This window comes from Callithrix jacchus, chromosome 1, assembly GCF_049354715.1.
Source record: "Callithrix jacchus isolate 240 chromosome 1, calJac240_pri, whole genome shotgun sequence".
NCBI lineage: Eukaryota > Metazoa > Chordata > Mammalia > Primates > Cebidae > Callithrix > Callithrix jacchus.
Window position 1 is genome coordinate 187,071,421 of NC_133502.1, and position 25,329 is coordinate 187,096,749.

General features: G+C 54.3%; 1 protein-coding gene across 1 annotated transcript in view; it reads right to left on the reverse strand.

Annotated features, from left to right (window-relative positions):
* The window catches only part of LOC100396719 (NFAT activation molecule 1), a 36,012-nt gene extending 15,313 nt beyond the window's left edge, over nucleotides 1-20,699 (reverse strand). Inside the window, exons 1-2 of the mRNA XM_035265131.3 lie at nucleotides 20,541-20,699; nucleotides 1,098-1,427 (exon numbers count right to left, since the gene is read on the reverse strand). Of these exons, the coding sequence (XP_035121022.2) occupies nucleotides 1,098-1,427; nucleotides 20,541-20,661 (451 nt within the window). The 5' untranslated portion in view covers nucleotides 20,662-20,699. The remainder of the gene's footprint in view (nucleotides 1-1,097; nucleotides 1,428-20,540) is intronic.
* Nucleotides 20,700-25,329: the final 4,630 nt, after the last annotated feature.

The window sequence follows — 25,329 nt, forward strand, 5'->3', positions numbered from 1 at the left end:
GTGCTCACATACACGAGGCCCCCACAAGAACATACATATACCTGGCTAGTTCTACAGAAGTCCACCACGCCGTGATGCCCGTGCACACTGAGACCAAGGGCCCGAGTGAGCTCTCTCAGGTCACCTTCCAGAGGCATCTAGGGGCCGATCTGCAAGCCACCCTTCCCTTTCCCATACGCAGGTGGAGCCCTGGCACAGCTGCAGGCTGGGGCCCTCTGAAAAGGCTGGGTCCTGCTTTGCCAACACTGGCAGAGAAGGCAAACCATTCTCTATTTCCGTTTTTTTTTTTTTTTAAGATGGGGGTTTCTCCACGATGGCCAGGCTGGTCTTGAACTCCTGACCTCAGGTGATCCACCCACCTCGGCCTCCCAAAATGCTAGGATTACAGGCTTGAGCCACTGCCTTTTTTTTTTTTTTTTTTTTTGAGATGGAGTTTCGCTTTTGTTGCCCAGGCTGGAGTGCAATGGCACGATCTTGGCTCATGGCAACCTCTGCCTCCCAGTTCAATCAATTTTCCTGCCTCAGCCTTCTGGGTAGTTGGGATTACAGGCATGCACCACCATGCTGGCTAATTTTTTTGTATTTTTAGCAGAGACAAGGTTTCTCCATGTTGGTCAGGCTGGTCTTGAAATCCCAACCTCAGGTGATCCTCCCTTCTTGGCCTCCCAAAGTGCTGGGACTACAGATGTGAGCCACCATGCCCGGCTTTCCTTTCCTTTTTGTTTTTGAGACAGAGTTTTGCTCTTGTTGCCCAGGCTGGAGTGCAATGGTATGATCTAGGCTCACTGCAACTTCCAAATTCTGGGTTCAATCGATTCTCGTGGCTTAGCCTTCGAGTAGCTGGGACTATAGGCACCCACCACCACACCCAGCTAATTTTTTTGTTTTTAGTAGAGACAGGGTTTCACCACACTGGCCAGGCTGGTCTCAAACTCCTGACCTCAGGTGATCCACTGCCTTGGCCTCCCAAAGTGCTGGGATTACAGGCATGAACCACCGCACTTGGCCCCATTCTCTATTTCTGATCCGGAGTCCCAAACTGCTGGTTGAAATCTCTGGGTCCTTTGCCCCCGGAAGAGCCACAGAGGAAGCCTCACCTCTGACCAGGATGAAGGTGCCATTGCCTCTTGCCATGGTGTGTGGCCAGTGGACAGAGCAGTAGTAGGTGCCGGTGGCTGATGCATCCGGCGGCACAAGGGTGACCAGGCAGTTCAGGGTGTAGGTCTGGTTCTCTATGCCCGATCCAGGGTGGCAGTCGGTTGGCTTCTCAGGGCTCCTCTGCCCATGGAGATCTTCATGAAAGTAGCTGACTGTGAAAGCCTTGAATTGGGAGGTGTACGGGTAGCTGATCCTGCAGCTGAAGGAGACAGGTGAGTTGGCCAGGGAGGCCACGATGGGCAGGCTGCTGTGGGTCACTGACTGTCCTCCTGGAGGGGAAGCAAAGGGAGAGAGTGACAGGTCACTTCAGGCTGCCTCAGTCCCACCCACTTGCAGGTTAAAACAAGGCTTGTGGGCAGGCACCGTGGCTCACGCCTGTAATCCCAGCACTTCGGGAGGCTGAGACAAGCAAATTACCTGAGGTCAGGAGTTTGAGACCAGCCTGGCCAACATGGTGAAACCCTCGTCTCCACTAATACAAAAATTAGCCAGGCATGGTGGCGGGCGCCTGTAGTCCCAGCTACTCGGGAGGCTGAGGCAGGAGAATTGCTGGAACCTGGGAGGTGGAGGTTGCAGTGAGCTGAGATCATGCCACTTCACTCCAGCCTAGGTGACAAGATCGAGCTCCATCTCAAAAAAACAAAAAAAACAAAAGACAAGTTTCATGCCTCCTGTGCCCCTACCTCTGCAGCTGCAGCCCCTGCCTCTCCTGCACTTGCTGTGCGTCGGACTTGTGCCAGGCACATTACACACACCGCTCTGCCTCTCCTAATATACCCCTAGGCAACACGAGAGCCCCTGTTTTACAAAGGGGAAGAGTCTGAGGGGCAGGGAGCTGAAGCACCTAGCTCCTGATCCCTCAGCAGGTAGAGGGTGGAGCTACAACCCCATTCAGGGCTGGGAGACACCAGAGCCTGCTCTCCTAACCCCTCTCCTTCCCGAAGTCCAAGAGGCCACGTGAAATAAACGCCCAGGCCTGAGAAGAGTGAAAGCTGGTGATGGATGAGAAATAACGAAGGAAGCAAGAAAACGAAAGAAAGAAACGCAAGCGTTTCCTGGTGGTAGACAGAGAGGCAGGTCTAGCCACAGGTCTCCCGTGCCAGAGGAAGAGGGCGCACAGGTGGCAGCAGACAAACCTCTCCTGGACTCGGAAAGGATGTGTCAGGTTTTTGGTTTTTGGTTTTGTTTTTTTTTTTTAATTTTTTATTGGATTTTAGGTTTTGGGGTACATGAGCAGAGCATGCAAGACAGTTGTGTAGGAACACACATGGCAGTGTGCTTTTCTTTCCTTCTCCCCTTCACCCACATTTGGCGTTTCTCCCCAGGCTATCCCTCCCCACCTCCCCCTCCCACTGGCCCTCCCCTTTTCCCCCCAATAGACCCCAGTGTTTAGTACTCCCCTTTCTGTGTCCATGTGTTCTCATTTTTCATCACCCGCCTATGAGTGAGAATATGCGGTGTTTCATTTTCTGTTCTTGTGTCAGTTTGCTGAGGATGACGTTCTCCAGATTCATCCATGTCCCTACAAACGACACGAACTCATCATTTCTGATTGCTGCATAATATTCCATGGTGTATATGTGCCACATTTTTCCAATCCAGTCTATTATCAGTGGGCATTTTGGTTGATTCCAGGTCTTTGCTATTGTAAACAGTGCTGCAATGAACATTCGTGTACATGTGTCCTTGTAGTAGAACGATTTATAGTCTTTTGGATATATACCCAGTAATGGGATTGCTGGGTCAAATGGAATTTCTATTTCTAAGGCCTTGAGGAATCGCCACACTGTCTTCCACAATGGTTGAACTAATTTACACTCCCACCAACAGTGTAAAAGTGTTCCTTTTTCTCCACATCCTCTCCAGCATCTGTTGTCTCCAGATTTTTTAATGATCGCCATTCTAACTGGCGTGAGATGGTATCTCAATGTGGTTTTGATTTGCATCTCTCTGAAGGAAATCTAGGCAAAACTATCCAGGACATAGGAGTAGGCAAGGACTTCATGAACAAAACACCAAAAGCATTGGCAACAAAAGCCAAAATAGACAAATGGGACCTAATCAAACTCCACAGCTTCTGCACGGCAAAAGAAACAGTCACTAGAGTGGATCGGCAACCAACAGAATGGGAAAAAATTTTTGCAGTTTACCCATCTGACAAAGGGCTGATATCCAGAATTTACAAAGAACTCAAACGGATTTACAGGAAAAAAACAAACAAGCCCATTCAAAAGTGGGCAAAGGATATGAACAGACACTTTACGAAAGAAGACATATATGAGGCCAACAATCATATGAAAAAATGCTCATCGTCACTGGTCATCAGAGAGGTTTTTGGTTTTTTTTTTGAGACGGAGTTTCACTCTTGTTGCCCAGGCTGGAGTGCAGTGGCGCCATCTCGGCTCACCTGGGCTCACTGCAACCTCCCCTCCCAAGTAGCTGGGATTACAGGCATGCACCATCACACACGGCTAATTCTGTATTTTTAGTAGGGATGGAGTTTCTCCGTGTTGGTCAGGCTGGTCTGGAACTCCCGACCTCAGGTGATCCGCCCGCCTCAGCCTCCCAAAGCGCTGCGATTACAGACATGAGCCACCGCGCCCAGCCAGTTAGGTTTTTATCTAGTATAACAGGCAACATCCTGAGAGTGGTTTTTCCAACAATGCAGACGTGCTGCACGTGGGGCCATTTCGGCTGTGATCATCATGTCAACGGACGGTGACAAGGCCAGTTTTGCAGGAGCCACCCCTCCCCCCCAATCATCAGAGGCACTTCAGGAAACAGTTTGAAAATTCGCAAAGCAGCAGCCCTCCCTGGGGGGCCTCTAACCCCTGCTGCAGGCCTCTGGGATGCTGTTTGGATCCTGGGCTGGGGTCAGCAGCCACCCCCTGCCCCAGACTTCAGCCGCTCAGGCCCCTCAGCTTCAACGCTCCCAGTTGCTCCAGGCCCCGCCTTCTCTAGCAGCTGAGCAGCAGACAGTTCTAAATTGAGGTTGGCAGCCAGCAGCCAGGAACATGCAGGCCGGTTAGTTACTTGGGAGAAGATAGTGCGTTTGAGATGCTCAGAGGAGCCACAAGATTTATTTTGTTGGGGAAAGTGAGGCGCGGGCGCTGCCTGTGGTGTGGGCCTGGAGTGAGGCCAGGCTGACTTCCCAGGTCTCTTGAGTTCAGCTCTGAGCCAGAGTTCTGGGAAGGGGGTCCCAAAGGGAGGCCAGCCTTCTGGAAGATGCGGGACAGACACGGAGTCGGCCCCGCGCTTCAGTTAATCCCTCAAAACTTTGGCCACGCTGATATTTTGAGCTTCCCATTGAGCCACTAAAGAGACACCCCCAGGCTAGGCAGTGTTTCATGGATGTAATCCCAGCACTTTGGGAGGCCCAGGCAGGTTGATCACCTGAGGTCAGGAGTTCAAGACCAGCCTGGCCAAACATGGCAAAACGCCATCTCTACTAAATACACAAAAATTAGCCAGGCATGGTGGTGGGAGGCTGTAATTCCAGCTACTTGGGAAGCTGAGGCAGGAGAACGTTTGAACCTGGGAGGCGCAGGTTGCAGTGAGCTGAGATTGTGCCACTGCACTCCAGCCTGGGCGACAAGAGCAAGACCCCATCTCAAAAAAAAAAAAAGATTGTACAAGACAAGAGGGGTGGGGTGAACCACAAAGGACATCGCCGCCGACACCACCCTGCAGCCCCACACAACACTCACAGGCCACTTCCCCCTCTGTGCCCCTACCTTGTGGGCCCCTCGAACTGTGACCTCCATCTCCTCACCGGGGCCTCCTGCTCCTCCTCACAGTGAAGCTAAGAGGCCACTCCAGGGGGAGGGCAGTTACACAGTCAGCACCATGAAACCTTCCTGTTTCTCCTAGGCAGGAAGACTTCAGACCAATTGTCTTTAAAAATTCTCTCTGTCCGAAGTATCCTTCTAGAAAACGATGAACTCTGCTATCGCAATTACGCCGAACTTTATAATTCCAGGGAAATCTATAAAAACAGATGGCCATGGTTCCGTATTCTTTTGGGATTTGTTATTTTAAGGTCAGAGCGTTAGGATCATGAAACGTTCAGCTCTGGCTCAGGTCTGCCACAGCGAGGAGAGGTTTCGAAGCAAGAACCTCAGACCTCTGATGAAACTGCTGTCTCTGAAAAGTGAAGAGAGGAAGCAGTCTCTGACCAGCTCCATCAGTAACAACAGCCAGGCTGGAGACATCAGGCCAAAAAACCCAGGGAGAGGAGAGGAAGCCTGCAGCTGCTGCCAAGGCCTCCAGGTTCTGGCCTTCGGATGTAGCTCACCGCCTCCCCTGCCTTCCTTTCACTGGGCGTCAGTACCCCTGAGCTGGACCCCTGCAACTGCCCAGCTCCCAGCCCATCTCCTGGCCCCGTGCCTCCCAGAGGCCCCTTCAGCGGTGCAGGCCGTAGAGGTCCAGGCCCTAGCTGGCTGCTGACTAGAGGCGGTTCCCCATGACAGCTCAGTGCTGAAGATAGGTTTCATGGCCATTTCCAAGTCCACAAATGCTTTTCAGCTGTTGTTTGCAGCACTTCCGTGGGGGTCCTGAACAGGCCATGAACGTGCCCCACGGGACTCGAGGCCAACCCTACAAGCACCCGGAGCCCAGGGCCAGCCTCCCACGTGCCTCCACCAGCTTGATCAGTGGGGACAGACAAGGAGGGGTCTGGGCGGGAAAGAGAAGAGGGACCTCGCCCCTCCCCATCTCACAGGACCCCAGGGGACATGGAGAACCACTTCAGCATCAGAGCTTGAAGTTTCGTCTGTTACACAGGGTTAGAGATGCGAAGAACTGGGACTCGTGTGTGACTTTCGGTGACCAGAGGACTTTGACTTGGAGGAACTAGGTTTTGCCGGGAGAAATCCTCCAACACCAAGGCGTCTAGAGGGCCCAGGACCTGCTCCCGCTGCTTTTCTGGTCATTCTCCAGGTCCCAGGGACCTGGGGCAGGTGGAGCTGGGACTGGCCCTGGGGCACAGGGAGGAAGTGTCTCAAGGAGCCCCAGGTGTTTTCTGTGCAGGGAATGCATTGGATCCCAACCTTTTAGAGAACTTAGGAGGATTCTCCATTTGCCCGCCGGTGGAGAGCGGGGCCTGGAGGTGGCTGCAAGGAACTCCCCTCAGACTTGGGGAGGGCAGATTTGGGGCACAGGGTGAGGAAGGGCGGGTGAGGACATGAACTCCCCGGCCTGCCCTGCCGGGAGGGAAGACTGCAGGGGCAGGGAGAGTTTGGATCCTCGGGAATTTTCTGGATAGGAGCCTCTTGAGCCTGGTGAATGTGGACGGGATGGTGCAGGGAGAGGGGAGAGGGCACCCAGGTGAGGACCATGGGGGAGGAGGGGTGGAGCAGGAGGGCAGCAGGGCCACCAGAGGCAGGGTTGCTGCAGGTGTCTGGGAGGGCCCCGCCCCAGGGCTTGGCTATTTGTTCTGAGCCTTCAGCTCCTCCCCTGTGCCTCCCCACCCCCACACAGCTGCAAGCACAGACATCTCCTCTGGGCAGCACCGTGCATCCCAGCTCAGTCTGCCCACGCTGCTGTAGCACTATACCGGAGACTGTGTTTTGGGGCGGCACACTGCCCCCATCCCTCACTTCCCTGCAGCTCCAGGGAGGTTTCTCCCACACTGTGGGGAAGCCTTGGGCCTGGCCGGAAACAGGGGCGATGAGCACGGGTGTCTGGGGAAAGCCCATGTTCTGGAGGCAACAGGCCTGGATTCAGCTCCTGGCTCTGCCACTTCAAGGCTGTGCAACCTTGGGCAGGCGGCTTAACTTCTCTGACCTCAGTGTCTCCCCGCAACACAAGGAGAGCAACAATGCCAACCTTCAGGGACTGTGGCCGGATTCACTGGACCTGGAACCCAGCTCCTTGCCAAGGGCCAGGCTGCCTTTCTCCAGGGGACGAGAATGAGGTAGGGAGTCCTTGAGGATTTTCAAAGGCAAATGCCAGCTGGGAGTGGTGGCTCAAGCCTGTAACCTCAACACATGTGAGCAGATCACATGAGGTCAGGAGTTCAAGACCAGCCTGGCCAACAGGGTGAAACCCTATCTCTACTAAAAATACAAAAAATTAGCTGGGCGTAGTGGCACACGCCTATAGTCTCAGATACTTGGGAAGGTGAGGCAGGAGAATAGCTTGAACCCAGGGGGCGGAGGTTGCAGTGAGCCGAGATTGAGCCACTGTACTCCAGCCTGGGCAACAAGAGCTATCTCTGTTTCAAAAAAAAAAAAAGAGGCAAATTTGGGGGTTTGGGAAAGCTCTGGTTAAATGACACGCCCTCAGCACAGGGGACACAGGCCCTGATGGTCCAGGCACAGCAGGACCCCCTGGGGCCTGTCTCTGACCCAGGCTGGGGCACCAACCCCGTCCCGGGCACTGGCCTGGCCCAGCTGAAGTCCCCTCTGTGGTGTGATATTTGAGGGCTCTGGGCATGAACAGCCCTCTGCCTACAGCTTCCAGCTCCTCTTCTGCCACCCTTCTTGGGAAAGACTTTGCCAACCGCCCGAGGGTGCCTGAGTCCTTCCTTTTCCAGTTCTTATGAATCTGTGGCTGCTTGAACTTGGGGTTTGAGAGCTGGGCAGAGTTACTACTGTCCCACCCCTGGCACAGGGACCCCATGCTGAATGAGTCCCCGGTGGGATGTGCCCCCACGTGTTTGTGTGCCCACCTGGCAGCTTTCCTGTGGCTCACTGATGTTCAGGATCAGACCTGCCTGCTGCCAGTACATGCCCCCCCACCCTCCACCTCAACAGCTCCCATCCGGCCCCCCCTCCCGCCCAACCCGGGCTGCCTCTGTGGCTCTGAGCCCCTAGTGATCCACAGACTCATCCCGCTCCTGCCCTGCCTGAACCGGCAGAGGCTCCCTGCTGGAGAGACCCAGGAAGGAGTCTGCAATCAGTGTACAGGGTCAAGACAAGCAATTAGAAAAAACAGAACATGAAGCATTTCATGCGTAGTAAGGGCACTGTTTGCGACCTTCTGCTTTCAGTTATATTCATACAATTGGGTTCAGACAGGGTCACGCTAAAACATGCATCTCTTAACTTTGGGCCACTGCTAAAAAAATGGAAAGTCCCTGGCCTGGAGGATCCAGTTCCTGCCTCACAGGCCCTGCACAGCCCTGCTCTCTGGCCCTCACTCGCCTGCTCCCGCGTAGATATTGGGCTGCCACAATCCAGCGCCGTAGCCTGTGCTATCCCAGCTGCGGGGACGTCTTACCCACTCCTTTCTCTCCTGGGCTTTGGGGGTCCCCCGTCTGTCTCCAGGACTTGCTCGCTTCCTTCCTGAGCCACTCCTGGCTGTCTGGCTTCCTGCACAGCACAGCCTCTCAGGCATTGCTGTTATGCCATGTGATCAGAAGAGCCAATGTTCCCTGGGAATGGTGTCACCTTTTGCAGATGACAAAACTGAGCCTCAGAGGAGGGAAGACGTTTGCCCAGTGTTGGTAGACATGGGATTTTAAGCTGGGTCCCTCTGAGTCTGTAACCCCCCCACTTCTCTCTCTCTCTCTCTCGACGGAGTTTCACTCTTCTTGGCCAGGCTAGAGCACAGTGGCATGGTCTAGGCTCCCCATAACCTCCGCCTCCCGGGTTCAAGTGATTCTCCTGCCTCAGCCTCCCAAGTAGATGGGATTACAGGCATGCACCACCACGCCCAGCTAATTTTGTATTTGTGGTATAGATGAGATTTCTCCATGTTGGTCAGATGGTCTCGAACTCCCGACCTCAGGTGCTCTGCCAACCTCAGCCTCCCAAAGTGCTGGGATTACAGGTATGAGTCGCTGTGCCTGCCACCCCACTGTTAACCATTGTATTATACTATACTAAACTATACAACAATTTTAAAACCTCAGACTGGATGTGGTGGTCACACCTGGAATCTCAGCAATTTGGGAGGCTGAGGTGGGAGGATCTCTTGAGCCAGGGCTTTAAGACCAGCCAAGGCAATATAGCGAGACCCCGTCTCTACTAAATAAATAAATAAATTAGCCAGGTGTGATGGCATGCCTGCAGTCCTAGCTACTCAAAGATCACTTGAGCCTGGGAATTCGAGGCTGCATTGAGCTGTGATCATGCCACTGCACTCCAGCCTGGGTGACAGAGAGAAACCCTGAGAAAACAAACAGGCCGGGGCAGTGGCTCACACCTGTAATCCCAGCACTTTGGGAGGCGGAGGTGAGTGGGTCACCAGAGGCCAGAAATTTGAGACCATCCTGGCCAACATGGTGAAACTCTGTCTCTACTAAAAATACAAAAATTAGCTGGGCATGGTGGGGGGCACCTTTAATCCCAGGTACTCAGGAGAATCGCTTGAACCCAGGAGGTGGAGGTTGCAGTGAGCCGAGATCACACCACTGCACTCCAGCCTAGGTAAAAGAGCGAACCTCCATCTCAAACAGACCCCTCAAAGCAAGCAAGAGAAAAAATTCTCAAAGGAAAGAAATATACATTTTTTTTTTTTTTTTAGAGAGGCAGGTTTTACCATATTGGCCAGGATAGGCTTATCTCAAACACCTGACCTTGTGATCCACCCACTTTGGCCTCCCAAAGTGCTGGGATTATAGGCTTGAGCCACCATGCCCTGCCTGGAAAGAAATATACTTTTTTAAAGGGAGTCAGAAGTTCAGAGGCTGTTTCCTTAAATTTGGGTCATGTAATAGGTAGACAGGGCCAGCAACATGCAGTGGCCTGGGGACAATGCTAGTCGGAAATGGCCCTAAGCACTGGGGAACTGTTCCCTCAGCTCCAGCAGTGCCTGCAGCTCCCCAAACAGAAGTGACCCCACAAACCCTCTACAGACTGGCCCTGTGACAGGGTGAGGTGGCTCGTGCCTCTAATCCCAGCACTGTGGGAGGCTGAGGCAGGTGGATCACCTGAGGTCAGGAGTTGCAGACCAGCCTGGCTAACATGGTGAAACCCTGTCTCTACTAAAAATACAAAAATTAACTGGGTGTGCAGGCACGTGCCTGTGATCCCAGGTATTTGGGAGGCTGAGGCAGGAGAATTGCTTGAACCCCGAAGGCAGAAGTTGCCATGAGCCGAGGTCGAGCCACTACACTGCAGCCTGGGCAACAAAAGTGAAACTCCGTCTCAAAAAAAAAAAAAGAAAATGCTTCCATGGCTTCCTCTCACCCCCAGAATCTGCCACCCGCCATCACCCCGGTCCCTCCCACCCTGCTCCAGCTGCCGAGGCTCCTCTCATCACAAGCCATAGGCCAGGGCTTTGGTCCTGGCTCCCCCTGCATGGAACTCAATCCCCACATGGCATCGTGAGCATTGTCAGCCAAGGGCGTGAGGGCCCAGACACGCTGATCAAAGGTATCCGTTCCGACTTAGGTCGATTTTAAAGGAAAACACTTTGACTGCCCAGCTACAGAAGACAGCAGTTCCCACGGTCTTTATTTTAGGGATGGAATTTGCCCTCCAATTTAATTCTGGCACCTCTTAGAGCTGTGCCTTTTTAAAGGCCCATCTGAAAGGCTGGAAGCCGGGCTGGCAGTTTAATCACAGGGCCCCAGCCATGTGCCTAAGCATGACTCCCAGGATGCCACAGACGAGCGGGCGGGCAGGACACAGGCATCAAATGCGAAGGCGTGAGCCTGAGTGGCTGGTGAGGGAGGGGCACGTCGCAGGCCTTGGAAGGCAACCTTTGAACAGAGACTATTTCCGAGCTTTTAGCACCGTCGGCTTTGGAATGGCGCCACTGGACAGCCTGTCACATCTTTCAGCGCCTCCAAATTACAGAGATGCATCAAGATGTGGCCATTTCCACAGCCCGTTCACGGCTCGTTTTCATGCCTCTAGACCCCCAAACCAGGGCACATGGTGGCCACTCGGGAACACAAACCAAGGGTAGAATGTCCAGGGTTTGGATCGGGAATAAGCCTCACAAGGGTCTGTTGGTGTCTTTACAGCAGTGGCCTCCTTTTTGCCTGTTTGGAAAGTCCACGCCGGGCTCTGTGGCTCACGCCTGTAATCCCAGCACTTTGGAAAGGTGAGCGGTCAGATCACCTGAGGTCAGGAGTTCGAGACCAACCTGGACAACATGGCGAAACCCCATTTCTACTAAAAATACAAAAATTAGCTGGGCATGGTGGTGTGCGCCTGTAGTCCCAGCTACTCAGGAGGCTGAGGCAGGAGAATCGCTTGAACCTGGGAGCTAGAGTTTGCCATGAGCCAATTATCATGCCTGCACTCCAGCCTGGGCTACAGAGTGAGACTCTGTCTCAAAACAAAAACAAACAGACATAAAAAGGTCTAAAGAAGATCGAGTTACTCCAACAATGGAGTGTGTGGCCTGGTCATCAGGGGACTCAGCCTCTACTTTCATATTTGCCTCTCTACCCTCAGTGGGGCATCGGGATGGGGTGGAAGGTGGCAATAGGGCGCCAAAAGGGTGGGGGTGGGATCTGCTTCTGTCTCTGAACTGGAGTGGGCAAAGTGAAGTGAGGAAAACAGACCCCCAGGCTGCCTCCTTCAGCAGGGAGTGTGTGTCCATTCAAAGTCTCACTAAGGAAGACCAAGTCCTGCCACCAGGAAGGGAGCTGACTGATGGAGACAGAAAGAGGTGGGAGAAAGCAAGGACCTTGGGCTGCCGGAGCTAGGGGTGGTGGAGGGCACCTCAGCATGGGAGGTCTAAGGGGTCCCTGGAAAGGCAACCCCTGGGGGGTGGGCCATTACTTGTTCTTTACATTGGAATTATTTTTGCCTGTTTTGAAAGTCAAGGCCAGTCCACCTCCTAGTAACAAAGTGAAACACGTTCACTAGAAATTCTAGAAATGCCGAACACTTTGGGAGGCCGAGGTGGGAGGGTTACTTGAGCTTAGGAACTCAAGGCCAGCTTGGGCAGCATAGCAGGCGCCCGTTTCTGGACATCATAAATAAATAAATAAAAATTAGCTGGGCAAGGCGGCAGTGCCTGCAGTTCCAGCTACTCTGGAAGCTGAGGTGAGCGGGTCACTTGAGCTCAAGGGTTTGAGGCTACAGTGAGCCATGACTGCACCACCACGCTCCAGCCTGGGTGACAGTGTGAAACCCCATTCCTCTTGTCTTTTTTTTTTTTTTTTTTTGAGATGAAGTCTCACTTTATTGCCCAGGTTGGAGAGCAGTGGCACGATCTCAGCTCACTACAACCTTTGCCTCCTGGGTTCATGCAATTCTCCTGCCTCAGCTTCCCGAGTAGCTGGGATTACAGGCACGTGCCATCATGCCCAGCTAATTTTCATATTTTTAGTAGAGGCAGGGTTTCACCATGTTGGCCAGGCTGGTCTTGAACTCCTGACTTCATGACCTCATCGTCTTGGCCAGGTTGGTCTCAAACTTCTGACCACTGAGGCAGTGATCCTCCTACCTCAGCCTTCCAAAGTGCTGGGATTGCAGGTGTGAGCCGCCACATGTGCTGGGACCCCATCTCTTAAAAAACAAACATACAAACAAACAAACAAAAATTTTAGAAATGACAGCAAAATCTCAAGAAGCAAGCAGAACTTATTCAGCTGAACAGATCTGCCACGTGGACCTCACAGCTGTGAGCATTTCGCTATCTTTCTCCCCATCCCTTTAGGAAGCTGAACTTGGAAGGAAGAGAAGAGCAGGAGGCAGACAGTTGGGGGAGGGGTGTGGAGAGAGTTTCAAATGCAAGAAAGTTCTCAGGTGAAGCTTCTCAAATCCTTGAAATGGGCAGTGCACCTTGGTGGAGTTGAAAGCAAGGATTTGTGTCTGGGAGGGGGGTACAAGAGGATGCCTCAGAGAGGGGGAGCAGTTAGAACACTGCCCTGGAAACCTGGTGGAGCCTCTGAGGGTTTTTTTTTTGAGACAGTCTCGCTCCGTTGCCTAGGCTGGAGTACAGTGCAATCCGGGCTCACAGCAACCTCCGCCTCCCGGATTCTAGCAATTCTCCTGCCTCAGCCTCCTGAGTAGCTGGGACTACAGGTGCATGCTGCCACACCTTGCTAATTTTTTCTATTTTAGTAGAGATGGGATTTCACCATGTGGCCCGGGCTGGTCTTGAACTCCTGAGCTCTGGCAATCCACCCTCCTCGGCCTCCCAAAGGGCTGGGATTAGAGGTGTAAGCCACCGCACCTGGCTAAGGGCTTTTAAATTGGGAAGTCATATGATCATGTTTGTATTTTATTTATCTATGTATATATTTTTTTTCTGAGACAGTCTTGCTCTGTCACCCAGGCTGGAGTACAGTGGTGCAATCTCAGCTCACAGCAGCATCCATCTCTTAGATTCAAGCAATTCTCCTGCCGCAGCCTCCCAAGTAGCTGGGATTACATGCATGTGCCACCATGCCTGGCTTATTTTTTATATTTTTGGTAGAGAAGGGGGTTTCACCATGTTGGCCAGGCTGGTCTTGAACTCCAGACCTCAGGTGATCTGCCCACCTCGGCCTCCCAAAGTGCTGGTATTACAGGCGTGAACCACTGCACCCAGCCCACATTTGCATTTTAGAACAAGGACAAGAGAAGTACTAGAATTCCGGTCTCCCTCAGCCCCTGAATCCCTCCCTCACATTAGTGATTCCTTCCTTGGGATCTGTTGTACTTCAGCCTCCTTTTAAAATACACACGCTTCTGGCTGTCAACACACTCCTTTCCCTGGACAACTCAGCGAGTTTACTTTTATCGTGACTCCTCTTAAATCCCTACCTCCCCCAAGATCCCTGAGCCTCCAGGCACACAATCTCTCCAGTCCTCCGTCCTCCCTCTGTCCTCCCCTCCCTCCCATCCACTTCCTCCACCCTGCCAGCTCCCCACTTCCCTCCCCGTCCCGCCTCCTCCGGCCCACCACAGGATGCTTTCAGCTGGCTGCCACTGCTGCCACCAAGGAGGTTAGCAAAGATGCTGGTGGGTCCTGAGGTTTCTGGCCTCGCCCCTAATCCTGCAGACCTTCTCTCTTTGACCTTCCCTCCTCTCACCTCCACCCACAGGCTTCCTGAGCCTGCACCGTCTGCACTTTCCCTAGCTTTTCTCAGCCTGCCTCATAAAGTCGGATGCTTGTTCCTTGGCTCTGCCCACAGCCTTATCTGCTTCCAGTAAGCTCAGTCATACACACATACCTCTGAGCGCCTGTGTGCTCGGGACCACAGGTGACACCTCGGGGGAGAAGGGAGAGGGACTGGGCTTGTTTGGGGCGAGGAGGGGGCCAGAGGGGATACTACAGAAGAGCCTATGAGTTTGACCTTGACAGACAGCTTGGGTATCACCAGGTGGGCAAGTGAGAGGACACCCTCCAGATCCAGGGAGCAGTGTAGGAGCAAAGGCTCACGGCAGTGGGTGTGGCTGGCTTCTCCAGGGACAGGGAGTCCTCGGCCTCCAGACAGCCTCAAAGGTGGGTGTGGCTGCCATAAGGAGTAGAAGCCCAGGAAGAAAGGGCAGCCCGGGGCTCGGAAGGGTCTCATCTGGGTGCACCAGGGCTAGGGGCCTGCTGATGGCAGTGAGCCTGTTTGCAGTTATGCTCTATGGACCCTGACCCCTGGCTCACCAGCAGCAAGCACAGACCTGGCCCAGGCCCTGGCCTTCCTCCACCCCAGCATATGCAGTGGGGTGCATGCGGAACTCAGCCATGGTCAGCATTCTGCCTCTTCCACCTCTTCTGGGCACCCTGCACAGCCCCCAGGCCCTAGAATGAAGCCCCCAGGTGCAGCCACTCACCAAACAGACCTGCAGAAGCCAAGCACATCCACGTCCCAGCCAAGACTCTGCAGCCTTTCCTCTGTGCCTGTCTGATGCTGGACGCAGCCTCAGAGAACCAGCTCAGACAAGGCCTGGCCCTCCAGGAACTCTGTTCTGGCAAAGAAGCCTTCGGGGCTCTGGCCTGATTGTGTGCAGGGACAGTGAATCACCGTTTGCCTGCAGGAGGACTGGGGAGGCCATGGTAAGCCCCTTAGACTGCAAGGACCTGAGTCTCAGGGTGCAGAGGAGTAGGCGGGGCTGCTGGCTGGGCCCTGAGGAGCCTGGTGGGCAGGTCACCCACTACCCAGGACGGAGGGTGAGCGCTGTGCCCTCGAGCCCTGTCCCCAGGGCCAAAACTTCACAGACCCTCCTTGAGGGGTCCCAGGTGCCAGGCCCTGAGGCATTGTGGTGCTGGAAGTGCCTTTCTGCTGCTGCCTGGGAGGATACTGAGCACCAAGACAGGGGGGCTTGTGGAGGCTCAACATACTCCAGTGACTTGGCCAAAGGCTCCTAGGACCCAAATCCAGGCTGCTCAGACCTCACCAGGAGGCCAGGTGCCCTCCCTGTCAATTTCATGTCCATCTCCCTCCCCTCCCTCTCACCCGGCTCACCTGGTCCCTTTCTCTGGCTTCAGTCCCATCCAGGTCCTGTTGCCCATGTCCCCACTAGGGGCTGGGTGCCAGCCCTGTGCTGGGAGTCAAGGATTAGAAGCCACGTGAGTCCGCACATTCCCTTTGATTTTTTTAACCACTTAAAAATATAAAATCCATTCATAACTCACAGGCCATACGAGAGGTAATGGGCTGGGTTTAGCCCACCGGCGTGGTTTCAATTCTTGCTCTATCCATAGCAACAAAAACGAGCTTCAGCCACACAGTGGAGTGGATGAATCTTAACAAACATAATGCCGAATGAGAGAAGCGGGTCACAGGAGAACACATACGTATCCTTCAATTACACAAAGTTCACAAACAGGCGAAGCTAGTCTGTAGGGTTCAGGGATGTGTCCTCATGATAAAATTACGAAGAAATGCCAGTAAGTGATCGCCCTGCCAGCTGGGATGGGGGTACCTTTTGCGGGGGTGGGGGGGGTGCCTGAGCCACGGAGATGTTCTCATTCTTGAACTGGTGTGAGTCACCTGGGACTTCTGTTTTCTAGTGCTCACCATGCAGCACGGTGCGGTGGTGCAATCTCAGCTTGCTGCAACCTCTCACCAATGCAATCCAGCCCAGCCACTGAGTTCAAGCGATTCTCCTGCCTCAGCCTCCTGAGTAGCTGGGATTACAGGTGCTCACCATTACACGCAGCTAATTTTTGTATTTTTAGTAGAGACGGGGTTTCACCAGGTTGGCCAGGCTGGTCTTGAACTCCTGACCTCAGGCAATTCACCGTCTTGGCCTCCCAAAGTGCTGGGATTACAGGCATGAGCCACCGCCCCCGGCCTGGAACATCTTTTAAACAACAAAGAGCACGATGACACCTGGGTCCAGAGCAAACCTGTCTGGAACTTCCACTGAGGCTCACGGTCCCACCAGGCTGAGAGTGGGGCCTGTGTCTTGTTCACCTCTGGGTTCCCCCACTCCAGGTGCCTAGAACCGGTCCTTCTCAATGGATATTTGAGAGATAAATACAGCCCAGAGTTCTGAAAAGGCCACAAAGAGAGAGGGGACTGACATTTGCAGAGGACACTAAGGTGCAGAGAGGTTAAGTCATTGTCTGAGGTCCCACAGCCGTCACCAGAAGAAGGCAAGCCTGGGACTCAGGTCTGTCCAGCCTCAAAGGGAGGACGGAGGCCCACGGAAGCCGGGCTGCAGCTGCTTCCAGAAAAGCCAAGCCCCCAACAATTCCCCTCTTGGGGACACCACCAGTGGCTGCGTTTGAGAAAAGCAGACTTTGCAGAGGGATCAAAAAGCCAGAGGGCAGGCCCAAGTCCTGACTCAACTGGGCGGAGGAGGATGGCTGGGAGCAGGAGCGGCACCCTGGATGAGCTGGAGGCCCTGGGCTCATCAATCTCAAGTCTCCACGGCTCTGGCGAGGCTGGCAGGTGGCTGACATTCACTGAGCTCTAATCACATGCTGGGCTCTCAGTCCTCAGGATGTGCCATGAGGTGGGCAGCGCTATCACATCCATTTAGCAGGAGGCATAGTGATATGAGTGATCCGCCCAGGGCGCCTAGGTGAGTAGCAGAGCTCAAATTCAAACTGGGCCAGGCTCAGAGGCTCACGCCTGCAATATCAGCACTTTGGGAGGCTGAGGAGGGCGGATCACCTGAGGTCAGGAGTTTGATACCAGCCTGGCCAACATGGTGAAACCCTGACTCTACCAAAAATTCAGAAATTAGCCAGGTGTGGTGGCGGGTGCCTGGGATCCCAGATACTTGAGAGGCTGAGGCAGGAGAATCACTTGAACCCGGGAGGTGGAGGTTGTAGTGAGCCAAGATGGTGCCACTGCACTCCAGCCTGGGCAACAGAGCCAGACTCTGTCTCAAAAAAAAAATCAAACTAAAGAGGAATGCCCCGGCCTGTATTCCTAAGCCAGTATCCTATCACAGTCCAGGGAGACGGTGCAGAATCAGGGACACTAGACTTCAGTGACCCCCTCTGTGGACGAAGCTGAGAGTGCAAGCTGGGTCGGTACTGGCAGGCGGCAGTTTTTGCCAGGCTGATGGTTAAGGCTGATGGTTATGGTCAAGGGAGGTTTGGAAGATGTGGGAGGGGCAAGATTCTTTCCAGCAAACCCTCAAAGCTCTGAGGGGAGAAGACGGGGGCGTGGTGTGGTGTGACAGATGGATGAAGGGGGATGCACAGGGGTAGGACCAAGAGCAGGTGCAGGAGCTGGGTGCAGTGGCTCACACCCGTAATCCCAGCGCTTTGGGAGGCCAAAGCAGGTGGATCACGTGAGGTCAGGAGTTCGAGACCAGCCTGGACAACATTGTTGAGTCTCTGTAGCCACAAAAATATTCAAAAGGTAGCTGAGTATGGTGGTGCATGCCTGTGGTTTCAGTTGCTGGGGAGGCTGAGGTGGGAGGATCACTTGAGCAAGGGAGGCAGAGGTTGCAGTGAGCTGAGATTGTGCCACTATACTCCAGCCTTGGAGCAGAGGACCCTACCACAAAAAGATAAAAACAGGCCAGGCATGGTGGCTCACACCTGTAATCACAGCACTTTGGGAGGCTGAGGCAAACAGACTACCTGGGTTCAGGAGTTCAAGACCAGCCTGGCAAACATAGTAAAACCCTGTCTCCACTAAAATACAAAAATTAGCCAGGTGTGGTGGTAGGTGCCTGTAGTGCCAGCTACTTGGGAGGCAAAGGAAGAAGAATCACTTGAACCCAGGAGGTGGAGGTTGAAGTGATCCGAGATCATGCCACTGCATTCCAGCCTGGGTGACAACAGTGAAAATCCATCTCAAAAAAAGTGGGTGGGGGCTGTCTGCTGCTCCAAGGGACTCTAGGACACCATAAGGGTGTTTTCACCTCTTGTGAACGAACAGGTTCTCTTTCGTATAAAGTTTGTTGTAATACTGGGTGGCAGCAGGTGGTGCTGGGAATCTGGTTTTGTTTGTAGTTGAGACTGTTACAGAAGAGCTTTTCCTCAGTAACGCTGGGTATCTTTTCCTCAGGGTGCGCTGGGTGTCTTCTGGGGAGGACGAACCACACAAAGGGAAAGGATGGGAATTGGGGAGAAATTAAATTAAAAATGACAGTGAGCTGAGACACATCGACACCCACAGGCTGCTTTTCCCAGGTCTGGACATGTTTGCACCAACTGTCTGTGGTGTGGGCTGGGGGGCGGGGGCACAGGATTAAAGGATGTGGTGTCCTAGGGCTCTGGCTCCAGCCTGGGGAGGTTCACACAGGTCAGCCCTTGCCTCCCCAGGGCAAGTTTCTGGGGAAGAACATTCTTTGCAAAGGTAAGGGGAGCCCCTGAGCCCACTGGCTGAGGGGCCCAGCTTGGGGCTGAGGCTGACCTGGGGCTGAGCCTGGCCTCTACTTACCAGCTAGGCCTTGTTATAAAAGGGGGTTTAATAGGGGAATGACGCAGCAGTAGAGCAATCTGTGTCAGGCATAAGTACCTCTTCCCTCCTCATCTGTGTGTGTGCTCATTGTTGTTCCACCTGTGAGCCACACTCTTTTTTTTTTTTGTTTTTTTGAGACCAAGCCTCTCGCTGTCTTCCAGGCTGGAGTGCAGTGGCATGATCTCGGCTTACTGCAATCTCTGCCTCTGGGTTCAAGCGATTCTCCTGCCTCAGTTTACCGAGTAGCTGGGATTACAGGTGTGTGCCACTACACCCAGCTAAATTTTTTTTTGTTTTTTAGTAAGATGGGATTTCATCATGTTGGTCAGGCTGGTCTTGAACTCCTGACCTCGTGATCCGCCTGCCTCAGCCTCCAAAGTGCTGGGATTACAGGCGTGAGCCACTGCGCCCGGCCGAGCTGCACCCTCGCTGAGGAAATTTATATTCGAGTGCTACTTCTTTCGTGGTACCGAAAATTTTACTTATAACAGCCTTGAGCAAATGAACTGGCCTCCCTGGGCTTCCTTTTCCCTGTCCTTAAAATGGTGCAGGTGAGGACAATAGTGGCCCCAAGGGGTGCTGTGAGGGTGGCCAGTGCCTGCCCTGATAAGGGCCCCAGAAAGGCTAATTCGTGGTAGTGAGAGGGGGTGCAGCAGGACAGATGGGGCAGCTCCTGGAAGCCTCATCAACTCTAAGAGAATAGAAGGAAAAGCAGCTGGTCTCCACAGTGGAGACCACCCTTTGGCCAGAGGGAGGGTTGGCTGCTGTCCTGCCAAGGAGGGGCAGAGAGAATCTGGCAGAACTCACTGAGCCCTGGTGCTGGCATCCCTGGAATGGGAGCCTCCTGGCCCTTCCCTGGCCTGATGAACTGGCCCTGAGGCCACCTACCCCACAGCCTGGCTTGGATTCTGGCCATCCGCTTCCGAGAGAGCCTGGGACCAGGAAAGGAGCGCCGCTGGCGCAGAAAGACACACAGAAAGGCTCACATCCTGAAACACTCAGCCTCTACTTTATTTCAGGAACTGGGAGGTCCCTTTCTTTTTTCTTTTTAAAATTTTTATTTATTTTTTTTAGTTACTCTTTTTTTTTTCTTTTTTTATTGCATTTTAGGTTTTGGGGTACATGTGCAGAACATGCAAGACAGTTGCATAGGTACACACATGGCAGTGTGTTTTGCTGCCTTCCTCCCCTTCACCCACATTTTCTAGTGACTGACAGTTCTGTGCCTCTGGGCACAGCTCCTGGTCGCTGGCCCTGGTATCCCCCTCTCTCCCTGGCCAACACTGGCAACAACCCCCGAGGGCAGCCCCACCTCTTGCTAGATTCAATGCAGGCTCCACCGCATCAGCAGCATCATGAGATGTGGGGAGCTGTCCTTCCCCACTGCCCGAGCTCCTGACGCCAGCCACACAGCACCCACCCTCCTTGTTTAAGGGCCAGGAGGCCAGACTGTGGGGGGTGGGGAAGCTGTCCCCCGCCCCTTTAAAAGCCACCTTGGTGAGGCATTAGCTAAACATCTTCTCAGTCCCTGAAGGCTTCCCCTGTGAAGTCTGCAGCGTTCAAATGACAACCAGCAAATCCCCAGAGACAGGTCCCTGGGAATTAGCAGCGCGGGGCTGGATGAAAGCCGCTCTGATGTTCTGGAGCGAGAGAGTAGAGAGGAGAAGGATGGATGCTATACCTGCCAGTTGCAGGGTCCGGGGCAACAGCAGCAGGCCAAGGAGGAGCTGGGGGGGCGTGGGGGGCCCAGGAGGGCATGCGGAGCCGGGCAGTGCCCACCACGTCGGAGGCTGGCTCTTCATCCGGGGGCCTGCCTGTCCAAGGCGACTCTTTAGTTCACAGGAGGGGATAGCTGGTGGCTGGCGCTGACAGCTTCCCCTTTGCTTTCCCCACAAAGCTCCTCCCTGGCAGCCCCAGCCTTCTGCTCAGAAGCAAAGCAGGAACAGCCCAGTAGGAGTGACCGCCAGATGAGGAACCTGCCACTGAGACTGGTCCAGGCCACACGGCCCGAAGAAGAGCTGGGAGTGGGGACCCAGTCCAAGCCCCAGGGGGCTTCACCCCTTCTCGGGCTCTTTCCAGCTGCGGCCCTGTCCAAGAGACACTGGTGGCCATGCAGAAGGGTCATGGGATTTTCATGAGTAACTTCAGGCCCTGGTTTAGCCTCTCACTTCTGATATGCTTTTGTTTTTTGAGACGCAGTCTCACTCTGTCGCCAGACTGGAGTGCAGTGGTGTGATCTCGGCTCACTGCAACTTCCACCTCCCGGGTTCAAGCGATTCTCCTACCTCAGCCTCCCGAGTAGCTGGGATTCATTACAGGTGCGTGCCACCATGCCCAGCTAATTTTTGTAGTTTTATTAGAGACGGGGTTTCACCATGCTGGCCAGGCTGGTCTCGAACTCCTGACCTCATGATCTGCCCACCTCAGCCTCCCAAAGTGCTGGGATTACAGGCGTGAGCCACCTCACCTGGCCTGAAACAGTTTTAAAATGACCAAAAGCATATTCCCACAAACTTGTCTAGAATATTCTAAGAATCCCTTAATCACGTTTTTTGGTGGGGGTTGGTAGGGAGGCTGGGGTGGAGGGCAGGCACCTCCTGTTCCAAGCCCCAGAGAGGGCCAAACACCTAGGGGGTGTGAAAGTCAGGCTGCCCATTATTTGCCCAGCAAGGGTCTCTGCGGGTCCCCTGCAGAGGGCCAGGGGATGCCTCCTCTCAGGTTCATCTCTAACATCAGCTCCTCCCCGTGGCTTCCCTAAACCTTAGCTCACTCAATCTCCCAGTGTGAGACACGTGCTCTGCTTCCCCATTGGCTGCAGGGCACAGCCTCTGTTCTCTAGCAGCATCAGCCTGGGACAGGAATTGTTTGCTGCCGGGACCCCCTTCCCCAGCAGACTCAGAGCCTTTCACCCTTGGCACACTGGGCACGCACACACCTGCCTGCGTGCCTGGAGTGACAGAGGAAAGGGGCTGGGGTGTGGTGATGGGTGGTGGAGCTGGAGGCACCTGATACATGGAGGACGCAGGCGGTGTCCTTTCACTCACCAGATAAATATGATCCCAGTTGTACAAAAGAGAAGACCACAGCCCCAGGAGGCAAAACAACTTGCCCAGGATCAGGGCAGGTCTGTGGGGCGGGCATTGGAACTGCCAGCTGCATGATGCCCGAGCCTTCTCCCACCCTGCTGCCGCTTGCTCTGATGTGCCTGGCTGCAGCCCCCAGTGATGACATCAGGAGGGCCAGTTCAGTTCTTTACACAAATGCTTTTCCCTGGGCCGTTTCAAACATGGACAACAAAAGCAGAAAGACGTTTCCACCAACGCCAAGAGCACAGGAGGCTGGCGAGAGCAGGGGCCGCCCACGGGGGGAGGAAGACGTAAGAACAGGAGACGTTTCCGACCGTGCAGGGGGTGGGCGAGGACCTGAGTGATATTGACTGTTGATCCATCACAGTGATACATGCTCGCATATGTCACAGCGAGACACAGACTGGCTGCTTCATGCTACTCCCGGCTCCCGGGGGTAGCAGGTTGTCTAAGCACCTCAATGCCATGGTGATAGACCTGATGTCAATGCCTCGGGGCACACAGGGAGCATTGGAAAAGCATTGGTCTGTGCCTCCACAAGTCTTGTTATGAGTTGGCACCGGGAAGCAGCCAAGTGCCAAGCTGCCTTGGAACATGGGAGCCTGCTCTTCCAACGCAGTGCAGCCACTGTTCCTGCCCTGGTGCCAGCTCGTTGCCCCTGCCTCTCAGGCAACAAGCCCCTTGGCCTGTGATGGTGCCCTCCACACTCCAGCTCTGCACCACGGACTCCTGGGAGCTCTGAGTCTGGGTCTAGCCTGCTGCACACCTGGTTTCCATGCTCGCCTGCCTGAGCTGCCTATCTGTCTTCCTCCCCTCTCCTCTTTGTGCCTGGCCAGGGGGTGCATGAATGGACAGATGACTGAGCATAAGGCAGGGAGAGGCCTTCCTCCAGGCCCGATGTGAAGGCAGGTGCCCAACACTGCGCTGGTGCACAGGAGGCCTCAGGGGAGGGGTAGGCTCCAGGGGCAGGGTGGGAGGAGACCTGCACCCTCCCCAGGCAGGCCCTGGGCTGCAGAGCACAGAAGTAACTGGACAAGAGGTGGCTGAGGGTCCCAGCTCACTTCGAGTTTCTGAGGCACTCTGCAGCCACGCAGCCTCTGAGGGAGAGGCAGGGACAGGCCTTGTCGAGGAGCCCAGCAGCCCTGGCTATGCCATCCGGGCCTCGTGTCTGGCCTTGATCCTCCTCAGGAGCCAAGAGGGGAATAGAAATAAAACAGCAGCACATCCAGGCGCCTCATTTTTTTTTTTTTTTTTTTTTGAGACAGAGTTTCACTCTTGTTACCCAGGCTGGAGTGCAATGGCACAATCCCAGCTCACCGCTACCTCCGTCTCCCGGGTTCAAGCAATCCTCCTGCCTCAGCCTCCCGAGTAGCTGCGATTACAGGCATGCGCCACCACGCCTGGCTAATTTTGTACTTTTAGTAGAGATGGGGTTTTCTCCATGTTGGTCAGGCTGGTCTTAAACTCCCAACCTCAGGTGATCCGCCTGTCTTGGCCTCCCAAAGTGCTGGGATTACAGGCATGAGCCCCCGAATCCGGCCTCCCTCCAGGATTTTCAAATGCTTCAGTGAGCAAGTGGTGGCTCAGGGGCCTCCAGCCAGGACACGGTGAGGTCCTGAGCTCTTCCTGGTTCTGTTCTGCACAGGAAGCAGAGGTACAGTGGGAAGGGGACCTCCCCTGCATCCCGCTTCAGCTGTGGAAATCACTTCCTTCCTCCCCAAAGATTCCAGCACCAAGAGGAGCTGAGCCGACCTGCAGGAGGAGGCCCCTTGGAATGATGCTTTGAGCTGGCTTAGCTGAGGAAGAAAGGGTCCTGGGGTTTGAGGGCCTGATTCATCCTCTCTCTCAAACACCCCACATTCAAAAAGAGTAGCCTCCGTCCTAGGAGCAGCTGGGTTTGCCTCTGGGGACTTCTTGTGCCTCGAAGTGGCCCTGTAGCTGGGTGGTGCTGACTCCACCTGAGGCAGGCAGACCCACCTGGAGGCCATCTGCCCGCAGGCTGCCTGGGCTGGAAGCCTGGCCTGGCCCATCTCCAGAATCCCCTCTCAGTTCCAGCTGCCTGTATTTTTGGCTATTAAGCATTTGTTTGATGCCAGACAGTTCTAAAGGCTTTTCATGTACTTCGGCCCTCACAGAAACCTTGTATGGGAGGTGTTGTGACTGCTCCGGCTTTGCAGATGAGGAAACTGGAGTTCAGAGAACACTTGCCTAAGGCCACACAGTGAGGAAGCAGTGGAACCAGGGTCCCGGCTCCCGGGAGCTGGCTTTAACCACTGTGCTCGCCTGTAATTCACCCGGTCCTTCACTCAGGGCAGCTATTATACCCCTCATCTGACCTATTTAGTGAGAGAGGAAAACAGAGTGAATGACCTGCTCGGGGTCACAGAGGGGACTGGAGGCACACCTGGGACCGGGCTTTCCTAGTGGACACATACCACGCTTTGACGAGACCTCCCCGCTACGCTCAGTTTCGGAGGTCAGCCCTGCCACACCAAAAGGAATCTTCAAGATGTGGAAGAAACAGAAAACAAAGGTGAGGCCGGGCGCAGTGGCTCATGCCTGTGATCCTAGCACTTTGGGAGGTCAAGGCAGGCTGATTGCCTGAGCTCCAGAGTTCCAGACCAGCCTGGGCAACACAGCAAAATTCTATCTCAACTAAAAAATAAAAATAATAGCCAGGCGTGGCAGCGTGGGCCTGTAGTCCCAGCTACTCAGGAGGCTGAGGCAGGAGAATTGCTTGAACCTGGGAGGAGGCGGTTGCAGTGAGCCACTCCAGCCTGGGTGACAGAGCAAGACTCTGTCTCCAAAAATAAAAACAAACAAAAAAACCCAAAGGTGGCACAATTTCTTTTGCTTTGTTTTAAGATGGAGTCTTGCTCTATCGCCCAGGCTGAAGTGCAGTGGTGAGATCTAGGCTCACTGCAACCTCTGCCTGGGTTCAAGAAATTCTCCTGCCTCAGCCTCCCAAGTAGCTGGGATTACAGGCACATGCCACCACACCTGGCTAGTTTGTATTTTTAATAGATTTTTCACCATGTTCGCCACGCTGGTCTCGAACTCCTGACCTGAAGTGATCCACCCTCCTCAGCCTCCCAAAGTGCTGGGATTACAGGTATGAGCCACGGCGCCCGGCCACAATTTTCAACATTTATTCCACCATGTCCACCATGTGCCGAGGTTCTGGGAGGCTCAGGCCCTTGACACAACCGTGCCCCTCAAAGAGACGAGCACAGAACCAGGAGGCCCTCGGACTTCAGACCCCAGAGCCACCAAGTCCCCCATCAACGGTGCCACCCCCTTCCCCTCCTGGCCACGCAGGACGGCCCCAGGGTTGGCCTGTGCTGATGGTGCCACCTGGTGGTAGATATGGGAACACGCTCACTT